Here is a 21,111-nt window from a genome sequence, read left to right as displayed (position 1 = left end):
TGATGCTCTGTTTTGTATACAGAGATTATTTATTTTTGCTTTCATGCATTAAAAATCATCTTTTAGGGGTGCCTGGGTGGCTCAGTTGGTGAAGAGTCCGACTTTGGCTGAGGTCACAATCTCACAGTTCATGGGTTCAAGCCCCACGTCAGGCTCTGTGCTGACAGCGCGGAGCCTGCTTCAGATTCTGTCTCCCTCCCTCTCTGTCTGCCCCTCCTGCTTGTGCTATGTCTGTCTGTCTGTCTGACTCTCTCTCGCTCTAAAATAAGTAAATATTTAAAAAACCCATATTATAAGGCCATTGTAGTAAGTTAAAATAGCAGGCATATGTGGAGCTAATTATTGTAGGATTGATAGCGCGTTTGTGTGGTGAGTGTGTGTGTGTGTACAGCCCGCTGCTGCTGCTCCTGCAGGGCCTCTGCTTTGTGTGTCCCTCCAGTGTTTGTCATGGGAGGGGAATGAGAGTTTATCTGTTCTTGTTCCAGCAGACTGTCTCTTTTATAACTGAGGCTGTGTGTGATGATACCTACTGCTTGGCATCTTTAATTTTTTTTAGCTTAACATAGCTTAGAGAACTTTCCATTTAGGTACATTGAGAACCTTTAAAAGAAAACTGCATAATGTTTCTATCAGTGGGATGTGCTAGAATTTATTTCATAGGCCTTCATAGGGGTTTTTCCTCAAAGTATTTTTAATGGCGGTTTGATGTTAATTTAGGAGGATAAATGTGGGATGAAAGACTTTTCAAAGTACCTGGTTTTTCGTGTTGCTTTTTAAGCACATATGTTTTAAGAGTTTATTAGACTTTGAGCTAAGTAAGCAAGAGCAAAAAGAATTTGTCCTTCTCCCCCACCTGCCCCAGGTTTTTGTCAGGGTGTGGTGGACGAGACCAGTTTAAAAATGTATATATGTTTGTTTTAAAAAATACCTTTAGCACAATTGTTAATTGTGTGTGCTGATAGTTAATAAAAGAGTATCAGGATTGAAGTGATAATAAATTTGGGTGGTAACATGTGTTTCCTGGCCTCCCAGGATTCCGAAGGTGTGTTTTGTGATGTGTAAGGGGAGAAGCATCGTTTATATTCCGGGATTATTTGAGATATGTTATCGGATACTTGGGGGTTTGGGAGAGTGTCTGGAGGGGACGGCGAGGGTGCTGTCCATGGTGCTGAATCATACTGCCCGCTGATCCGAATGGGGGAGATGTGTCGCCGGACTAGGACACAATTAAGTAGCTCTTTTCAAAACCACACCTCCTGTTTGTAGCTAAGACTGCTGATTTTGATAAGAATGTGTACAGCAACATAGGGCAGCCCGCGGTAGTTGCATTGGGCCGTTCTGACATGTGAAAGAGGGAGAGGGTTTGCATGTGAAGTATGACCCTTTTGGCCAGTGGAGGCTATTTAAATCCCACATCTTGACATAGTGGTTTTTCCTTTTAAGTCAAGGGCCTATATCAAAGTAAGAAGATTGTTTTTCAGTGGTGATGAGAATGTTACATTTGGCATTTACACCTTATATTTGCCACTACTTGCTTCAAAGTCATGCATCCATGCCTTCCTTTGGTTATGTGTAGATGTTTGTCAAGCCAGATTTCAGCAAGCATTCAGAATGACAAACGTTTTTATGTGTTTCTCAATCCCTTCCAGACTCTTTACGAACGCCAGTCCTTCTAAGGACCCCCTTTCACACTCCCTCCCCCCCACTCCCCCAACTTCCAGTTCCTCCACTTGTGGTTTTTGTGTGGACTTATAGTTTAATTGTTACAGTAACTGGCTAATGACACTCTGAGGCCCACAATTTGATGTTTCAAAGAATTGACATGTGGTAGAACATTCCAGTGCGCACTGCTGTGTATATATTTAGCAAGCTCAACAGTGTTTTCTCTGGGGTTGAGTTTTAATGAGTGGGAAGCCTATTTCAAAATACTGCAGATGGAACAAATGTGGGGTAGTGAACGCATCCCATTTAGCATTTTGAAAGCACCGAAAGTTCATATGTATTTAGTAAACATACAAGTAAATACCTTTTGGGTTAGAGCATGTTTATTATGATAGATTTGGAACATATTAGTGACTGGCAAATGTGTACAATATGTTTTTATTTAATCCAAGATTTGAGGGTAAAACCCATGGAATTTCTTTTGTTTTCTTTAAAGCTGGAGATACAGATGATCCACCAAGAATTACTCAAAACCCGGTAATCAACGGGAATGTAGCCATGAGCGATGGGCACAACAACACAGAGGAGGACATGGAGGATGGTGAGTACATGTGGTTCGTTTGCTTGCGTTGGACAGGAACGGTCAGAAACACAAGTGGATGTGCTGAGCAGGTCTTCCTTGAGTACTTCTGAGTTTCTTAGGAGTAGCTAGTTTTCAGGAGGTTTGTATCTGAGGAAGATTGAGGAGCCTGTTTTGGTTTTGAATTTTAAGATTGCCTACAAATTTCAGGGTAAGTTGGTTCTCCTCAGCCTAGGTGAGAAGGTTGAAATACAGAAGTTTGTAATAGATGGGTATTTACTGAGGCCTGCCATTCCCCGCCACTGTTAGTGTTCAGAGAAAGTGTATCTTAGCGTACTTTACTCTCCTTTCCTTTTCGTTTGCAGCAAGATACTTCTAGACATTGGAACTTGGCTTTCCATTGCACTCTCACTGTAGTGTGTAGATCAGTTGTCTGTAGCTGATAATCCCTCCCTGCTCCCAGTAGGTGTGAAAGCAGAATCAAGCTTTGGGCTTCAGTCTCCCACACTAACTTTCGGTCTGTATCTTCTATGCAAAAAGTGTGTGCATATGTGTATGCATGGACATTTTGTGCCCGGGAAATCCATTTCTTGCGAGGCTATTTCTTTTTTATAATGGATCAGATATGTGACCTGTACATTTACTCGCAAGGTCGAAATTGTGAGACGGTAGCAGCCAGTGTCCCTGTATGCAGAGTCCCCGGGATCTTGCAGTGTAATATGAAACCATGTTCTGTCAAAAGCATGTCCATCAATCCTCATGAGGGTTGTGTCCTTCCCAGGGGAGTAACGGGGCAGTTGAAAGAAACCGTCAGTCACGGGCTGCACCACCAGAAGGACTGCTGTTCAGACCTCCTGCCAAAAGTTCAGCCTCCATGAGAAACTGCAGCCGTAGTTGAGAGTTCTCTCACAGTGCGGTTTACCCCCTGGCAGCTGGCTGAGGCAATATCTGAGGAAGGTAAAGAGGCGTGGTCTGAACCCCGCTGCTTTGTTACCTGTGGAGTGCGCTTTCCACCGTAGATCAAGGGCAACGGTGTGGGTGTGGTCTCTTCGGTTGCTGGGCTCTTGGTTTAATTTCAGACACTTGAGAGGCCGAAAGTGCTCCAGCAAGTGCAGTTGGGAAGGTGTGTCCAGGCCCGATGTGCCAGGTGTGAGTTAGAGACAGAAGCAGAGCAGTAACCGGTTCGCCCCAGGCGAACAGCTCCCCAGCTAGTTCCACAGGACAATTCTAAATGAGTATTTCCGTGCGTGTTTTTTGGGGAGGGTTTGGGAGGAGGTGCAGATGTAGATAAAGGGCAGGGTTTCTCGACCTTGGTACTGGTGCCTTTTTGAGCGGATCATTCTTAGTTGTGGGGGCGATCCTCCGTGTGACAGGATGTCACTGCCATCCCACCCTTAATCCTCGCTCCTCATAGCCCCAACAACCAGAAGTGTGTCTGCGTTGCTAGATGTCTCCGGGGGTCCAGAAGGCCTCGTTGGAGAACGATTGTTAGGAGATCGTAATGCACATGAAACCCCTTTTCCTTTTGAGGCAAATTTTACTAAATTAGTTAGTAGTAAAAATAATGGTGCCAAACCATGGAAACCAAGAGTGGAAATACTCCTGTGGCGAGTTACCGAGAGGGAACATTGCAGGAGAAAGCAGAGTGGCCTTCAGTAGCGCTGTCTTCCCGGTTGGGTATTCGAGGTGTCTTTTGAAAGGTCCAGGATAAGAGGGTGAAAAGATTGTGTGGCTTTAACGGTAAAGGGAGGGAGGGAGATGGTTCTGGTTCTAGTAGCAGAGGCCTTAGTGTGGGGCAGCATTTCCGCAGTCGTGATGTGTCGTGAAACCCTCTTCTGCAGGATATTAGCATGTGGTGAGAGGTGCCGAGTCCAGGAAGTTCCAGGGGTGCTGGGCCGAGCAAAGGCCTGTGTCGCAGAGCCCCTCTGGGCTGTTAGCACCCTGACCCCTTTGTCCAGAAGAGTTGTTTTGTTAATGATTCCCCAGGACTGAACTTTAGCACCCCCTTTCCTGAATCTCCTAACATCGTACAGTGGGGCACACAGTCTGGGAAATGCTGGAGTAGAGTAACCTCCTGGGCAGAGGGCCTTCTCGGGAAGGGAGTTCATTGGCTGACGGCACAGATGGACAGGTGTTTGGTTAGGACAGAGAGCATTTAAAAATCCTGTTAGGGGCGCCTGGCCGGCTTAGCAGAATGTTCAACACTCGATCTCGGGGTTGTGGGTTCAAGCCCCACGTTGGCTGCAGAGATTACTTCAAAAGTAAATCTTAAAAAAATCCTGTTAACGTGGAATTATGAACCATAATTAGAATCATGTTCTGGTTGCACCTCCCTGCTGTACTTTGATTTTAGTTTCTTACTCCGGTTTCCTTAGATGACCACGGGACGTTTGAGAACAAATGCAGCCCCTGCAGGTAGAGATTGTTGGTACCCGTGAAACAGAAGTAATTTCTGGGTATTCACTGGGACTTGGCAAAGAATGAAAAGTTGAGGTTTGATAAAATGACCACAAGGGTGCCATTCGGGGACTCTGTGGGCCAGGCTTCTGATTTAAACAGAGCAGAACGCAGTGCTCCTCTACCTTTCTCATGCAGTTGCACCCCAGGCCTCTGCCTGTGAAGATAAGCTTGGGGTGTGAAGGGGTGTGGCCAGCTTCGGTGCTAGCCAGTGCTGCTCTGTGCTCTGTGAGGCGCGGGCGGAGGCGATGGCCTCCCCGGGTTTCGGGCCCAGGAGGTGTGGTGACGCAGGGGGCAGGGGCGCTGAGGCAGGTCCCAGAGTCCCAGATGAAACCTGAATTCTGCAGGATGTGGGCCCCCCTCCAGATTCCAAAGTATACTGCTTTGCACGTGTTTTTAATTGTGAAGCGACTATAGACCCAGGAAGGTTGGGAGAATAGGCTGTCTGAGTACCTTTCACCTGTCTTGTCGGCGAGGACATTTATGTCGCTGTAATTGCTCATGGGACTGTCAGCAGGCCAGGCCTTCCTGCCCAAGACAGGTTTCCAGTCTGTTCTGCTTTTCTGTAGACCCTCCTGCCCTGCCCTTTTGGCCTAGAGTGTAATTTTTCAATTATTCAATTGGTTATGAAGGGTTGAGAACCACAGGGCAACCTTTTTATCCTCCTGAAGTTTCCTAGCACATTTCAGAAGCGAGTCTGTCCTAAGGGGTTGCCTTCACTGTGAGGCGGACTCTCCTCGCATCTGGGGTATAAATGCACGCGTGAGCTGTGCTCCGTGAGGCCGGCCGGGCCCCTGGCCGCTCTGCCCCTGAAGGAAGGGCTTGCCATCTTGCAGTCTCAGTGCTGCGTGGAGTTCTGGGTGGTTCTGTTTCCTATTTAAGATCAATTTTATAATTGGGCAAAAGTTTGGGACAGAAAAAGCATTTAAGATATATTTCAATTTTGTATAAAAATCGAATCCTACAATGAGTTGAATTGTTTCTGAAAACAAATAAGTGAGTTAGAAGAGAGGCAGGACTTTGTGACGTTGAACTCCTTAGGTCCCCTGAGTGAGTGCCCTGTGGTGACTTTTATTTGGTTGATTGCACTTCTTTGGTCCCCGTAAAGTGGCCAGTTTTATTGGGCTCTGCCTCGGGGGGCAGTGTTAAACTTGAGGATGTGGCATTTTACAGACCAGGGGCAAGGTCACCGTTGCGGGCACATAGGTCGTGGGTACCGAAACCAGCTGTGGTTGTTCTGCCAGACACCTCAGATAAGAAAAACCACATAACCCAGAGAGCCCGTTTTCCTCATCTGTGAGGTGGGACTTCTAGAACGCCTGCCCTTGCTTACCTCACAGGATTTAAATGCTGCTCATTTGAGGCTATGAAATAGTGGCCCACTCTTTCCCTAAGCCATTAGAACACACTCCTTGGCTTTTTGGTACTTTGGTCTTCGAGAAAGGATTAAGGTTATACCTGCTACTTGAAGAAGCCGGAGGAAATACTGCATCTCTCAGACGCCCCCCCCCCCCCCGCCCCACAGCCGCCCTTCCTCCTGGAGGGCCTCTTCGGTCTGCCAAGCAGGGCTGTGTGTAGCAGAACAGGTGTAGATGAAGAGTGTCACAAGAAGGTATCAGTGCTATAAGTGTCGCACTTCCTCTCGGTTCTTATTCTTTGGTAAAGAATACTACCCTCTCATGCGGATTGATGGACATGTTTTCTTAAGAACACGTGCAGACAGTCACAAACGCAAGCAGTCTGTGTCCCCTGAGCACTCGGTTGTCCTAGAGGCCTGGAGATGGAAGGATGGAGGAAGGTGGCGTGTCATCCTTCCCAACATGCTCTTCCCCGGGCCTGAGAGTCTCCTCTGGTGCGTCAGAAGCCTGGGGGACAGGGACTCCAAAGCAGCCCCCAAGGCCAAACCAGAAAAAGCCTTCTATACACCTTTGACTGCCCTGTAGACCAGCAGTGGCTCTTCAGAGTGTGGCCCTGGGCCCCCTGCCAGTCTGTGAACTGCGCCCCGTCTCCAGCCAGACAGGCACTCGTTCAGCAGTGTGGCTTTGCTGTGGCAGCTTTCTGAGGTTCATTCAAAGTGCCCGGCAGTGAGGGTGACGGGGCAGCGTTAGGGGGGGCTGCCTCCCACGAGTTTGAGAAGCCCGATATGGACACCGTGGGTGGGGTGTGTGTGTGTGTGTGTGTGTGTGTGTGTGTGTGTCAGAGCTCATCAGCAGCCTGAGTCCCTTGTAAATGAACCCTTGGCAAAAGGTGGAATTCTAAAGTGTGACTTGTAATTGAAGGGTCTGCTATGAGGCACTCTTATCGATACATTGCTCTCTATTGGAGGAAACCTTAGTTTCTCACATGGGCCTTCAAGTCTTGTTGAGTAAATGTAATAATTTTTACCATTCATGTTGAGAATACCCAGTGTCTTTCTCTATAAATTATTCCCCTTAGGGAGTCCAGAATGGTATTTCACAAAAGTTTGTGAGCTGATGACGTTAACGTTTATTTTGGGGCTAACTTCTTAGCAGTCTTGTCTCTCAACACAGCTGGAGTGGCTGTTCGTGAGCCTGCAGGTGCAACGCCCCTCCCCCTCCTTTCTCCAGACCAGACCAGACCAGACCCGCCCGAGGCCGCCCTCCTCTTTTCCTCCACTCGCCCTGACCTTGAGCAGGTGTCCCCCGGCCGCCCCGGGCCTTCTCTGCAGAGCCTGTCCACTCACCAGGGAGGACTTGGGAATTTTGAGTCGAGAGTAGAGTAGACGTCCTCACAGGCCCGGCTCTGGAATCTAGGAGGGCAGGCAGGCGCGTGGCGGTGGCCCCCTGGGACTTGCAGTTCACTTGCACACAAATGGTGTGTCCCCTCCCGATTCTAGGCGCCATGCCCTCATTTTCCCAGGAGTTAGGCTCTAGCAGTTAGATCGCGGGTGTGCGGACGGCTCCCCCACGTGGTCGGTTGTCCCGCGCGGGTCCCACGGTTGTTGGCTGTCGTGTGTTCTCACGACGCCTGAGCCCTGTGACTGACATGGCCTTTTCTTGCAGACACGAGTTGGCGCTCCGAGGCAACCTTTCAGTTCACTGTCGAGCGCTTCAGCAGACTGAGTGAGTCGGTCCTTAGCCCTCCGTGTTTTGTGCGAAATCTGCCATGGAAGATTATGGTGATGCCACGCTTTTATCCAGACAGACCACACCAAAAAAGCGTAGGATTCTTTCTCCAGTGCAATGCTGAATCTGACTCCACGTAAGACAGTTTAAATGATGCGATTACGAACCCACAAATAGTTATGCTCCGCGATTGGAGGCCCAATCTGATCGGCCTCTTTGAATTTAAAATTTTGAATTTCCTTGCTACCTCTACAGAGCCCTCTGATTTGACATTACACGAAATACATTTCTCTCTTTAAAACTCACTGGTAGGTACTCTGTCCAAGCTAGAAAAGGTGTATGTTTTTCTTGTGAACAAGAACCTGATGTTCACGTGTTAGACTCTCCCCACCCAGGGAACACGGAGTCAGGGCCCACCTGGACTAGCTGACCACTGGATTACCGGGGCTTAATATCGGCCAGTAAGTGCCTGAGGGGAGAATGGTGCTTCAGGAACATTCCTCGGTCCTGAGGCCTCGGCACTGTTGTGTTGGCAGCTCCCGTGTGTTACTCAGACAGTTTGAATTAAAACATTCTTTGAGGGTTTTACCACAGGGGCCTCCAGCTTATTTTAGGGAAACTGTTTTGTTCTTACAATTTTTAAAAAGAAACTTGTAATGAAATGTCTTCAAGTTAAGAAAGGTCTTTATGGTCCCTTTATTCACATGAAACCAAAGATGAGAGGCTTCACATTTTCTACCTGTTGATTCATCCTCAAAAGTTTGGTTCTTCCCTTAATTAAAAACGGTCACCATTCAGCGTGTATCAGAAGTGTAGTTGACATTGTGTGAAAGGGTCCTGGATCGCTTGGTCACGGTGTCCTTCTCCCCTGTCAAGGAGTCCATGAGAAGGCTGCTTCCTTGGCCCACGTCTGTCCAGGCTCCCTGCCACCCCCGCATTGTGGCCCATTAGACCTCTTCCGGGAAAGCTGGTCCCCAGAGGGCCCTGGCCTTGGCTGTCCAGTCCGGGTTCCAGGGAACACAATCCGTTACATTTTTCTCTTTTACTTGAATGTTTAAGAAGCTCCAGGCCAGTTCTGTGCTGCAGCCCAGGCCCATGTGTAGGCTAGATTTTTGCTTCCCGTGTTCACATTCTGATGTGATTTCTGGTGAGTATGGGGGCGACATGCTAGCCTAGCATACGGCTGTGGCCTGGCAGTAGTTTGGGAGTGCGATGTGCCGCCCGTGCCCAGCACAGGCAGCCTGGGCAGAAGCGCTGGTGCCGACCAAGCCTCTGGAGACGCTGCTCTGAGTGGCTGTCATGCCGCTCCGGGCCCCCAGTGGCCCTCGAAGGGGTGGCGTTCTTCGGTTTTCATACACGGATCCAGAGGTCCTTTTGTGATCTGCCCCCCACATGCCTGCAGCCGGACAGTTGGGCTGGGGCTGGGCGCCCCTCCTCCGCGCTCCTGGGGGTCCCGGGAAGGGGGGGGGGTACCACCTCATTCCCCGCTTGCCTAGTGCCCTTCACACAGCACCCAACCTAGACCCACAGCTTGTCTCCTGCAGACTCTAAAGGCCAGTATCTAAAGTTCAGAAACTATATTCTGTTGTTGATACCAATTGAAAAATAAAACTGACTTAAAAAAAAACTTTTAAAAATTAAAATGAATAAAAGCATGGGTCGGGGCGCCTGGGTGGCTCAGTCGATTGTCCGACCCTTCATCTCCGTTTGGGTCTTGATCTCATGAGTTCAAGCCCTGCTTTGGGCTCTGCATGGAGCTTGATGCCTACTTAAAAAAGACAGCAACCTATGGGTCAAATCATAACACACCGCATGGGGGGCTCCCTGACCCCTTTTAGCTTCCTTCTCCCCACTTCCCCAAATAGAAGAAAGGGGAAAATGTGGGAATTTTCGTGTGCTGGGTTTTGAAACAATGTGTAAACGTCAGTTAAGTGGGTCACCTAAGGCTTAGGTTTTCTTTGACCAGGTCGTGGTCTTGCCACGCACAGGCCGTGCTGAAGATAATAAATTACAGAGATGACGAGAAGTCCTTCAGTCGACGCATCAGCCACTTGTTCTTCCACAAAGAGAATGACTGGGGATTCTCCAACTTTATGGCCTGGAGCGTAAGTAACCGTGTGTTTGCACTGGCTGTCCTGAGCATCGTTCCTTGCTCCCAAGTTCTTCCACTCTGCACACCCTTCTGTTCACAGAACGTTTGCACTATCAGGTGGACAGGCGTCTGTGAAAATGAGTTCTCTCCAGTTGGCAAGGTTGAGGTTTTTTTAAGCAGCTGACAGGGCTCGGGGCTAAGCTCCCTGTTAGACGTCCTTAAGGTGCTTCCTAGCTTTCCTGACAGGCTGAACGGCCTTTAAACGGAGGCCCTTCCTTCCCTGAGCCACGCATGGCTTTGTGAACCCTCATCAGTTCTCCACTTAGTTTACCTTGGGTGCTTTTTGATTAAAAATTATTTTCCAATGTTTATTTTTGAGAGAGAGAGAGAGTGCACGCGAGCCAGCAGGCAGGGGAGGGGGGAGGGGAGACACAGAATCTGAAGCAGGCTCCAGGCTCCAAGCTGTCAGCACAGAGCCCAACACAGGGCTCGAACCCACAAACCTCGAGGTCTTGACCTGAGTTGACATTAGACACTTAACCGACTGAGCCACCCAAGCGCCCCTTTGCTGTTTTTCCAGAAGGTGGAAACCGAGGCACCTTCTCAGGGACGTCCTGCAGGGCGCTCGAGGGCTCTGACGAGCAGGCGCCCACTCCTTCCAGCCTGTGCCCTGGCGCGGCGCTTCCCAGGTGTCCCTGGGAGGAACCAAGCTTCTGCTGGTTTTGTTCAGAGGACCCTATTTAAAACCATTCAAAACACTGCAAAACCAGAAGCACGATTTGGGTATTTGAAAAAGTACTCTTTTCCTCTAATAAGCAGAGCGTGCTGGGTTAATTGTCTCTTTGGAGCAAAGTGAGCTTTCGTGTTCTTATGCAAGTTGGATATTCTTATGTTTTATAGGAAGTGACTGATCCTGAGAAAGGATTTATAGATGATGACAAAGTTACCTTTGAAGTCTTCGTACAGGCGGATGCTCCCCATGGAGTTGCGTAAGTTTTCTTCAGTTGGGTGCTCTTAAGAAATGCCTTTTGTGCTGTAGCGAAAGGAGCATAGCCTGTTGACAGATGCATGTGTGTAACTGATAAGCACCCCCGCCGCCTGTGCCCCTGGCACACACGGGAATTCCGGCCACGTTCCCAGCTTCACGTTGTCCCCTTCACTTGGCACAAGTATTGAGCGTTTTCTGTATGCCGGGCCCTGCTGTGCCCTGGGAGTGTGATTCTGGGTGGCAGGAGGGGGCGGTTGTGGGGGGCGGGTCGTACCAGTTCATAAATAACTGTGGGGGTTGGGGGGGTGCCCTGCCTTTATTGCGAAGAGGGCAGGGGCAAGAGTGGTCTGTGAGGGGCGGCAGGTTGGAGGGTCCGGGGGGTGGAGCCAAGCTGGGAGGACCCGCAGGAGATGTGATCCCTCGGCGCTGGGAGGGCTGTGTGCACAAGCTCGGCCTTGCAGAAAGCATGGGGTTGGGGTGTGAGGAGGTTAAGGGGTTGGGGCAGGGAGGCCGTCAGTAGAGACACGGGCGTGGGGGGCGCCTCCAGAAGGTGTGGGGCCAGAGGGGGTCAGCGGGGCCGCGGGCACCTGGGGCGGGCTTAGCGCAGTCTGGGTAGGACGGGCAGGGGCGCGGGGCGGCCAGGCCCTGGCCCTTCTTGGGCAGCCCGTCAGAGCTTGAGTTGTATTCAGGTATCAAGAGTCAGGGCAAAAACAAGAACTCAGCCTTTTGCATTTATTTTCTTTTCCCATTTTGAAAACCTTCCCCTATGTTTATGGTCAGCTCTTTTTTTTTTAATGTTTTATTTATTTCTACGAGAGAGAGAGAGAGAGAGAGAGAGAGAGCGTGAGCAGGGGAGGGTCAGAGAGAGAGGGAGTCACAGACTGAAACAGGCTCCAGGCTCCGAGCTGGCAGTCAGCACAGAGCCCGACGCGGGGCTCGAACCCACGAACCGCGAGATCATGACCCAAGCGAAAGTTGGACGCTTCACCGACTAAGCCACCCAGGCGCCCCAATGATCAGCTCTTCTTGACTAAAATAGTGGGTTGGGATTTTCAGCCTTAACCGGTCTTGACCTATAGTCTTCCTTATCAAACCCTCCTCAGGCACCACCACCTAAATCCTTATGATTATAGTTGGTGAGATAGCCCAGTATAATTTAGGATTCTTGTGTTTTCTTGCCAATTTTTAACATGATCCACAGACACACACATACTTTGACCAGGCTGTTTGGCACCCAGGAGGTGTGAGCAAGGCCCTGGACTAAGCGTTCATGCCATCCCACGGTGGACAGACAGGATGGGCCGTGGTGGCTTGACTGGCGTTCCCTCGAGCTTCCGGTCCCTGTGGGCAGGGCAAGGGGTGTGCAGTGGGGACCGCTAACTGAGAAAATAGGCACTTTCTCCTCCGAGAAAACCACCAGTGTAGCAGAGTAAAAGGAGAACTAGTTGAGAGGTGTGAGCTAAGTGTGCCCCCGTCCACATGCCTGTCTGCTTGTGTGTGAGTCTGCAGAAAGGGGGGTTTCAGCTGTTTCCCTTTCTTGCTGATTCTGCGTGTGACTTACTGCAAATGCGGGGGACCACACGGGGGTCGGTCTGGTAGAATCCAGCCAGTATCTGTATCTGTACATACAGTAGAGCCGTGGCCGGGGTAGGTGACGGCAGTGCTGCAGTTGGCGGCGTTAAGCTGTGTCTCCGGCGCTGGGTTTGTGCAGCTGGGCGAACCGAGCTCGCGACCGTGCTCAGAACTCCGGGCTCCAGTGCCCCCAGTGGTGCGGGCCTGGCGGCGAGGGCTGTGTGGCCATCGCCCCCTGTGTCAGGATGGCGGGAGACAGTGGTGCACAGCAGTGCAGCAGCCACTCGCCGGCATCTGGCCCAGGTGCTCCGCACACACTGGCAGAAGCAGGGGGCGGGGTGTCCTGTGCGGTTTTCCTTCAACCTCGAACTGATCTTGTAGGTGGGATTCGAAGAAGCACACGGGCTATGTCGGTTTAAAGAATCAGGGAGCGACTTGTTACATGAACAGCCTGCTGCAGACTCTCTTTTTCACAAATCAACTACGAAAGGTAAACGGACGGCACTTCTCTCCCTCGGCCTTCCGCCCCCCCTTGTTCTCCGGGTTGAGGAGGTGATGCAGGTCCTGCGTGCGGACTCTGGCGTGCCTCCCCCGTGCCACAGCGCTGTCCCCGGACAGCTGGTGTGCTTGTGCATATCTTTACGCCCCGGCGTTCAGGCACTTGGGAGGCTAACTTGTGTGATCAGAAGCTTGCTGGCTAACTCATTTTGCTGTTGTTGTTTTTAATATGAAAGCCGTTAGCAACATTTGAAAAGTTTTTTGCATTAAAATTGCATTGCAAAGCCACTGGCTGTGAAGTTGAATTTCACATACAGGTAAAGGTCATTTTCACGAGAGTGCTAATAACAGACACCGCAGACATCCTGAGTCTGGTGTAGGCTAGTCATCGACCAGCTTGCAGGGTACAGGCCACACGGACTCCGGCTTGGGGCGGGCACTGGCCGGTCTGCCGGCTTTTCCTGTTAATGTCGGCACTGTAGTGACCCAGACAGGAAGGTGTCGTCGTGGGGGGTGGGGGCACTTACGTTTCATGACCCCTCTTGTTCACAAGGCAATGTTAAGCTAAAAAGTGTTGTCCAAGAGGGATGAAATAAGAAGTGGTTGCCTTTGAATGGCGGGTTTTAGGTACTTTTTTTAATTCTTTTTTTTTTTACTTTCTCATGCTTTTTACATTGCCTTTAAAGACTTCCATGATCTTTTAAAAAGTTTCTGGAACTATTATGATGAGATCATTAGAAGCCCTACCGAACATCTTAGCCATTGTGATATTAAAAATGATACTTTCACATAAAATTCCAATTTTATTTCTTAATTATTTTAGGCTGTGTACATGATGCCAACAGAAGGCGACGATTCGTCCAAAAGTGTCCCCTTAGCATTACAAAGAGTGTTCTACGAGTTACAGCACAGCGACAAGCCTGTAGGCACCAAAAAGCTAACAAAGTCCTTTGGGTACGTATTGTACTGCCTTCACCTTCTGCGAGGATGGGTGAGTGCGTGCTAGAAGCCTCCAGAGCGAAGTGTAGGCATTGAAGTGCGCCTGAGTGTTTTTATCATGGGGTTTGGTTTGTCCTTTGCGGATATAAAAGGCTTTGTTTTAGAATTGGGCCTGAGAAGTCATTCTCCACTTAACGCACCGCAGGATGTGACGATGTTGGTGTCCTGATAGAGTTCAGTGGATCGTTAAATTAGGGGCCCCTGAAGATAATCGCTTCAGAAGATGAATTTACAAATAATGGCCCATCCTCCAGTTTGCTTTTGAAGTCTTAAGTTGCTGAATTTACTCTCATTTGGAATTTGGAAGTGTAAATAAATACAAATGTTCCCTTTCTCTTTCCAAGGTGGGAAACGTTAGATAGCTTCATGCAGCACGACGTTCAAGAGCTGTGCCGAGTGGTAAGTTCCGCGCGGTAACCGCACCCTCCTTCACGTTCACTGCTGCGCAGCCCTGTCGGAAGGGTGGCAAGTAAAACCCCAGAGTCCGTCATGCCAGTGCGACTCTGACGCGCCCACTGCTGTTCAGGACAGAGCCAGGCCAGGAAGGAGAGGCAGCGTCTGTCTAGGTTACGAGCCAGGGAGAATGAGAACAACATTGTCCTTGGAGAGGGCAGCGTGAGGGGACACCTGAATTTTGTTAGCAGCAGGTAGTGTGGTTTCCCTCTGTCACATCAGTGCAGCCGCCCAAGTCACTGATCCGAGGAAGCGCAGGTCGGCTTGCGCAGGTCGGCTTGCACATCTCTCCTGGCTGCCCTGTTTCGCTGTAGACTTGTGACTCCTGTCATTGCTCCGCAGCGCCCAGACTCGTCCTTTGCACAGAATTTCTAATTGAGGCAGTTCTCTGTGCGGGTGATTCTCCCCCAAATTCACTGAGTCACTAGTGAATTCCCATCCTTCCAGTCGTGACCAAAGGCGCACAGACACACACTCACAGACAGACAGACAGACAGACACGCACACACACAACATGAAACGACTATTCAAGGTGATTGGCTGGGCAAGGTGTGTTTTCTGTTTTGCAGCACTAGCTGGATTGAATCCAGTTCATTAAATATCCATGGACAAACCAGTCAATCCTGTTGACAGGCTCAACCTCATTAATCTCTTGGTGTGGACCAATACGAGTTAAGTTTAGTGCTCAATTTACATGCTTTTCCACAGAGGTAAAATGAATATAAAAAATGCTTCTAAAGGCACTACAGATTACTAATTCATTCCAAAGGCTGTATAGAGGTTAATCTCAACTGTTGCATGTAGATGTTTTTGTAAATATCCAACCGAGGAAGAAGATTTTGTATGTTTTCATAATTGCATGCCGAAGGTCATAATATTTATAGTCTAGAACTTCTTTGACCATTGAAATTTCCTAGTCAAGTTTCAAATTACTGTCTATTAATGAAGTATAACATTTTCTTAAAGTCCAAACTTTCTTTTCCAGTTGCTTGATAATGTGGAAAATAAGATGAAGGGCACGTGTGTGGAAGGCACCATACCTAAACTGTTCAGAGGCAAAATGGTGGTATGTGGTTACCAGCTTTAAAGAATGATTTTCATACGATTTAAGAATGCTAAAATGTTGACAATGAACACTTAAGCTCTCCTGTCTTCCTTATTTGTAGTCCTATATCCAGTGTAAAGAAGTAGACTATCGATCCGACAGAAGAGAAGATTATTATGATATCCAGCTAAGTATAAAAGGAAAGAAAAATAGTAAGTTCTGTGTACATAATGGTGTTGCCTTTTGCTAATTTGTTTTGGTTTCATGCTTCACTGACCCAGGCGATTTTGACTGAAATCTAGCACAGATAGAGACACTTCCCCGTGAACACAGGCTCATGGCCCCACACGGGTCAAGCATCCCTACACCTGCCGCCCAGATGTTGGTCCTTCCCAATCACGGCCTCCCCTTCTCAAAAGAGAACCACTGTTTGGTCTTTTAACAACCCCCACCCCCACCCCCCACCCCCGGTTATCTTGCCTGTTTTAAGTATTTATAGAGATGGGATCATGTAGGCCACTCAGGCTCTGCTTCTCTCCTTTGGCTCATCGTCACATCTGCCCGTCCTGTGTCGTGAGAACTCGATGCTTTCCATTGCTTTACCGTCCCCCGCGTGAGGAGTGTGCCGCAGGTGTTTGGAAACCGTTCTTTCCTTGAGAGGTCTGGGTTTTTAGTGCCCGGCGCTGGGCGTAAGGCTTCCTCCGCCCCGGTGCTGTGCCCCGCTCCGGTACGGACACCTGGGCGTGCACGGTGAGTGTAAAAGGCTCCAGGGTAGGCGTACGTTCAGTGGAGGAGGCTGGCGAGGTTCCCCGAGCAGGCTGTTGCTGTCAGCCCCCCAGCCGTGTGTGACTGTGGCCATTGCCCCGCGTCCACGGCGGGACCCCCGCCAGCAGTTTGGGCGTGCTGCGGGGAGAGCGGGGCCAGCTCGGTGTCTGTGGGTACTTCCCTGGAGGCCAGCGACATGGTCACCTTTCCGGCTGGCAATTTGGCTTTCTTCTGAGCATTCGGGATGGAGTCATAGTAACTTGGGGTCCTTGTTACCAGTTCTGACCCCTGCTAGCTCCAGATCTGTCCCTTGTTGGTTTACTTTGTGCTTCCTTGGGGCTGTTTCCCAGCGTCCTCGCACATCCTGGTGGACACACATCCTGGTGGACGTGTCCCTTCTGATTTCTGTCTTGTTGGGTGTGGACCTTCTTCACCTGTGTTCCGGGGCGCGTTGAAGTTGCTTGAGCACGGGTGGTTCTTGGGAGGCTTGTTTTTGTGCCCTGTCCAGGGGGAGCACAGCCGTGTGTAGGTAGTGCTCCTTGGGTCTAGAAGCGAGGCTGCGCCATTCCAGCGCCGCGGCTGGAGTGAGCACAGGCGTTCCCAGGCTGCCGTGCGCCCTGGGGACTGTATCCCATCCATCAGGCGGTTCTTGCCCCGCCCCCGGGTAAGTCTTCCCCTCAGCCTGCCTGTCACTCCTGGAGGCTCCGGAGCAGCTGCTTCCCTCCTGGGCACTCTGGCTGCGGACGCCTGCCGCCCTGGGCCCTGACTCACAGTGAGCGGGGTTGGTTGAAGGGCTTTTTCACCATCATGGTCGTACGCTGCCTGTTTCCTGGGCCCGAAACCTTCTTTCGGACAGTCTTGGGTCCTTGGTGCAGGAGAGTGTAGCCGGTGCCTGTCCGTCCCGAGGGAGCCAAGGCAGGAGCGGTTCTGAATGCTCTGGGCACCGGCCTGCCCCGTCTCTGAGCTGCTCCCCACTGAGGGGCTCTCCTGTCTTCACTCTGCTGAAGTTGCCACGTGTTTAATGGAATTGCTGAATTTTAGTGAAATCACCGGATTGTTCTTAGCTTTTTGTGTCCTAAGAACATCTGTCCTGAATCCATAAGATAGTCTTTGATCCATTCCGTGTGGACCCTGTGTCTCCAGTGTGCCCGCAGTGGTGGTTCGCAGGTGGTGGGACGTCAGACCGGCGCCCCCCCCTCCCCCACCCCCCGCTGGGTCGCTCGGCACCTTTGTCAGCAGCCAGTTACTCATATTTGTGTGGATGTTTTTCGATTCTTATTTCTGGTCCACTGAGTCTCTCTGGGCAAATTCTACACCCCCCGCCCCCAGGTAGAGTACTCAAAGTGTACATGGTGATTGCTGTGGCCACACCGTGAAAGGAGTGCTCTATCCCAGCGACTGTCTTTGTCACGTCCCTCCTTCATCTGTGTGTGTGCGTGTGCGCGTGTGTTTGTGTGTGTGTCGGCGGGGGGGGAACATTCAGGTGCTGCACTCTTGGCAAACCTCAGTTAGCACGATGTTAGGAGTCCTCATCACTGCGTTCTGCATTAGATTCTTAGTCCTTCCCCTCTGACGGCTGGAAATTTGCACCCTTTGACATTGACCCCACATTCTGCTGTTTCTACATGGTCTTGTAGCTTTTTAAGTCTTTGGGGCAGAGTTTGTACTTTAATGGTACTTGATTTTGGTGAAGCTTTTAAAACATTTTTGACTCCGTGTCATAGCTTGAAATCCCCTGAAGAAGCCATGTTAGTGTTGTTAGGGGTCCAGGCTTTCGGGGAGCGGCGGGGGCTTGGTGGTTGGCCCGGGGCAGGGGCTGGAGCCACCGCTGGCGTCCTCCCTGGCGAGCCTGCACCGTCACCAAGGCCTTAGCGAGGTCATTGGCTGACTTCTCTCTCTATGTCTCCCTCAAGTATTTGAATCATTTGTGGACTACGTGGCTGTGGAGCAGCTAGACGGCGACAATAAATACGATGCCGGGGAGCACGGCTTGCAGGTAATGTGGGAGCGGAAGTCACTGTACCTTCACATCAGCGGCTCGTGTGCAGCCCTCAGAGGATGGAATCCCGAGTGCAGACGTTACATTTGGGAGCTCCGATCGCACGGCTGGTGGGGCTGAGGCGGCGGGTGGCAGGGGGTAGAGGGGCCAGGCTGCCTCTCAGGTATCCTGGCGCCCATTGTTTCCTCACCGCATCCATCCCATACACCCCGCCCCCCCTGCCCCCCATCCGCATGGAGCTTTTCTGCAGCTTCTCCCAGCCGCAGTGGACTTGGTCGCTCAGACTCTGCTTTGGGGGAGGGGGGTGAAGCTCGTTTTGGAAAGGATCAAGACTTGTAGGATGAGGAGTGCATCTCCATCCTTGTTCTGGGAGCACATGCCGTCCCTGCTGGTCTCCCCCAAGGCCCCGCAGGGACCGAAGTTCCTTAGGGACCAGGGACCGGTCAGTCTGAAGTCTGGTGGACAGGCACGGCCTGGGGCGTGATGGGTCGGGCTGGTGGGCGGGGCCAGCAGCGCTCCCTTGGATGCAGCCATCAGGGATCTGTGTTGCTCTCCTAACCCGGACACAGCGGCTCCGCTGGTTGCTGATTTCTCGGACCATCCTGTTTGCCAGGCTTGCTCGTTTACAGCAAGTGCCCTGGTGCCCATGGGCCCACTCTGCAGTGGCCCTCGGATCTGGCCTTCGCCTGTGCAGTCAGGCCACTCAGGGATGTCGCATTGTGGATCAGAAAGTCACGTTGCAAACACGCAACTAGATGTGCTCAGGGAGCGCTCGGTCAGCTCACAAGAATTGCCCTTGTCCACAGTGGGTGTCTTGGGGTCTGGTGATTTCAGAACCACAGTCTCAATGGCCTGTGGTCGAGGGACGTTCTTTGATTCTTTCAAGTTGCAGGAAAACCATGCCATTCCTGTGTGTGGCACAGGCTGCCAGGTTTTCCTTTTCTTCCCAAAGAAACTTTGTCCTGTAAGCGCGCTAATGCCACATCAGAGACCATTGTGGCTTGTCCCAACCGAGTCCCTCTGGGTGGACACAGCCTAGAAGCAAGGTCTGAATTGGAAGTTGAGCTGTGACGAGGGCCCTGGTGGCCTGGTGGTGGCTGAGTTTGCCGCAGTCTTATTTTCGTGAGGACACCCGAGTCAGGCCCTGGAGGGAGGGGGAGGCCTTGTTCAGGGGCGGGTGTGTCCTGCAGCACAGCTCTGCGTTGCTGGTGCCGAGGACAGTCTTGAGAAGTGGGTTGAACTAAGCACTGAGGACGCACTCTGACGCAAAGGTCCTGGAAGTCCAGGGTGACAGAGGCTGGTCTATCTAGTCCTGGTGGCCGGGACTCTGCAGAACCCCGGACCTTACAGCGTCGTGGTCCCAGCCTTCTGCCTCTGTGCAATGATGTCTGTGCTTTCCCATGTTTTCCTTCATGTTTAATGACCATGTGACCTGGCAGCATGGTTAAGCCCTCAGTTATTACCGGAACATGACCCAAAGTAAACCTCGCACACCAGCTGCTGCAGCATCGGCTCAGGTTTCGTTAAAAAGAAAATAAAAGTCTTTATTTTTTATTTTTGAGAGAGAGAGAGAGAGAGAGACAGTGTGAGCAGGGGAGGGTCGGAGAGAGAGGGAGACACAGAATCTGAAATAGGCTCCAGGCTCTGAGCTGTCAGCACAGAGCCTGATGCAGGGCTTGAACCCATGAACTGTGAGATCATGACCTGAGCTGAAGTCAGACACTCAACTGACTGAGCCACCCAGGCAGCCCTATTTTATTTTACTTTTTAATTGCAGTATGGTTGATATGCAGTATCTTATTAGCTTCAGGTGTGTCACGTGAGATTTGTGTACAGACATGAAATGTTCACGACAACATGCCTGGTGGCCATCTGTCCCCACACGGCGTTCTCAGTGTCCCTGACTATATCCCTACGTTGTACTTTGAGTCTGTGACCTATTTATTTTATAACTGGAAGTTGGTACCTCTCAGTCCCCCTCACCTATTCCGTCCCATCCCCTAATCCCTGCCCCCCGAAAACTACCCGTTCTCTACTTTGGGGTCTGTTGCTTAAACAGCATTTTAAAAGCACCCCAGGTGGATACCCGTGAACCCTCTCCTCTCCCCCCATGTCTCGCCGACTGCTGTTGCTGCCCTTGCTCCAAGGACGAAGGAGGCCCAGCTAAACTGCGTTTCTTTTTCAATGTTCAGGAAGCAGAGAAAGGTGTGAAGTTCCTAACTTTGCCGCCAGTGTTACATCTACAGCTGATGAGGTTTATGTATGACCCTCAGACGGACCAAAACATCAAGATCAATGATAGGTAATCTACAGTGGGTGTAAAGTTGAGATCGAATCATCGCCTGACTTTGGGGGTCAGTCTCCGTGCTGTGTTTGTCTTTTTATAATGTCCGTCCATCTCCGATGTAGTTAGCAGTTCCCTCGTGCCTCAGTTTCCGAGAAGCTATAATTTTAAAGGGATCAGTTCAGAGTTTCGGAGGCTGTTCCTCCTGTAGCTCCCTCTCCGGGAACCCGGGCCTTCTGTGCCGTGGCGGATGGACGTCCCGGGGGAGGTGCTTTCTGTTCCCCCCGGGGGAGCTGTTCCCTCAGGAGCGGGACTTGATGTTCCTGTACTGTTTTGTACTCTCTCTGTTGGTCTCGACTTCTGTGATGTGCTGGGATTTTCAAGAAGAGGATGTAGCTGGATGTGTGTCTTCAAAATGCCAGATAAAAAAGAATGACAGTATAATCACCCTTACCTGGTTTAGAATACAGAATTTGTGTCCTGACTGGTTTGAGCACAGGAGAGCGCGCAAAAGGGGACCCGATCTGATTAGTTGCCACCGGCTGGGTCTCTGCCCGCTCATCGTTGCCCGTGACTGAGGAGGCCTACGAGCCGCCCAGCCAGACCTCATACCCTCACACCCGGCAGTGAC

The 21,111-nt window shown here is 50.8% G+C and overlaps 1 protein-coding gene across 3 annotated transcripts in view; it reads left to right on the top strand.

Annotated features, from left to right (window-relative positions):
• USP7 (ubiquitin specific peptidase 7) overlaps positions 1–21,111 on the top strand; it is a 61,337-nt gene that overhangs the window by 28,921 nt on the left and 11,305 nt on the right. For 2 of the 3 annotated variants that reach the window (XM_039244340.1, XM_039244339.1), the window contains exons 2-12: positions 2,159–2,263; positions 7,723–7,921; positions 9,752–9,890; positions 10,778–10,866; positions 12,819–12,927; positions 13,759–13,889; positions 14,279–14,333; positions 15,373–15,453; positions 15,554–15,644; positions 18,111–18,193; positions 20,389–20,498. In XM_039244340.1, the coding sequence (XP_039100271.1) occupies positions 2,159–2,263; positions 7,723–7,921; positions 9,752–9,890; positions 10,778–10,866; positions 12,819–12,927; positions 13,759–13,889; positions 14,279–14,333; positions 15,373–15,453; positions 15,554–15,644; positions 18,111–18,193; positions 20,389–20,498 (1,192 nt within the window). Of the gene's footprint in view, positions 1–2,158; positions 2,264–3,023; positions 3,200–7,722; positions 7,922–9,751; positions 9,891–10,777; positions 10,867–12,818; positions 12,928–13,758; positions 13,890–14,278; positions 14,334–15,372; positions 15,454–15,553; positions 15,645–18,110; positions 18,194–20,388; positions 20,499–21,111 lie in introns of those variants that run through there. The other variant, XM_039244341.1, reaches the window with a different exon arrangement.

The sequence above is a fragment of the Hyaena hyaena genome, unplaced genomic scaffold, assembly GCF_003009895.1.
Source record: "Hyaena hyaena isolate Hyena2069 unplaced genomic scaffold, ASM300989v1 scaffold_238, whole genome shotgun sequence".
In the NCBI taxonomy this organism is placed as follows: Eukaryota; Metazoa; Chordata; class Mammalia; order Carnivora; family Hyaenidae; genus Hyaena; species Hyaena hyaena.
The sequence above is the reverse complement of the archived record's forward strand: the minus strand, read 5'-3'. Positions and strand labels throughout refer to the sequence as shown.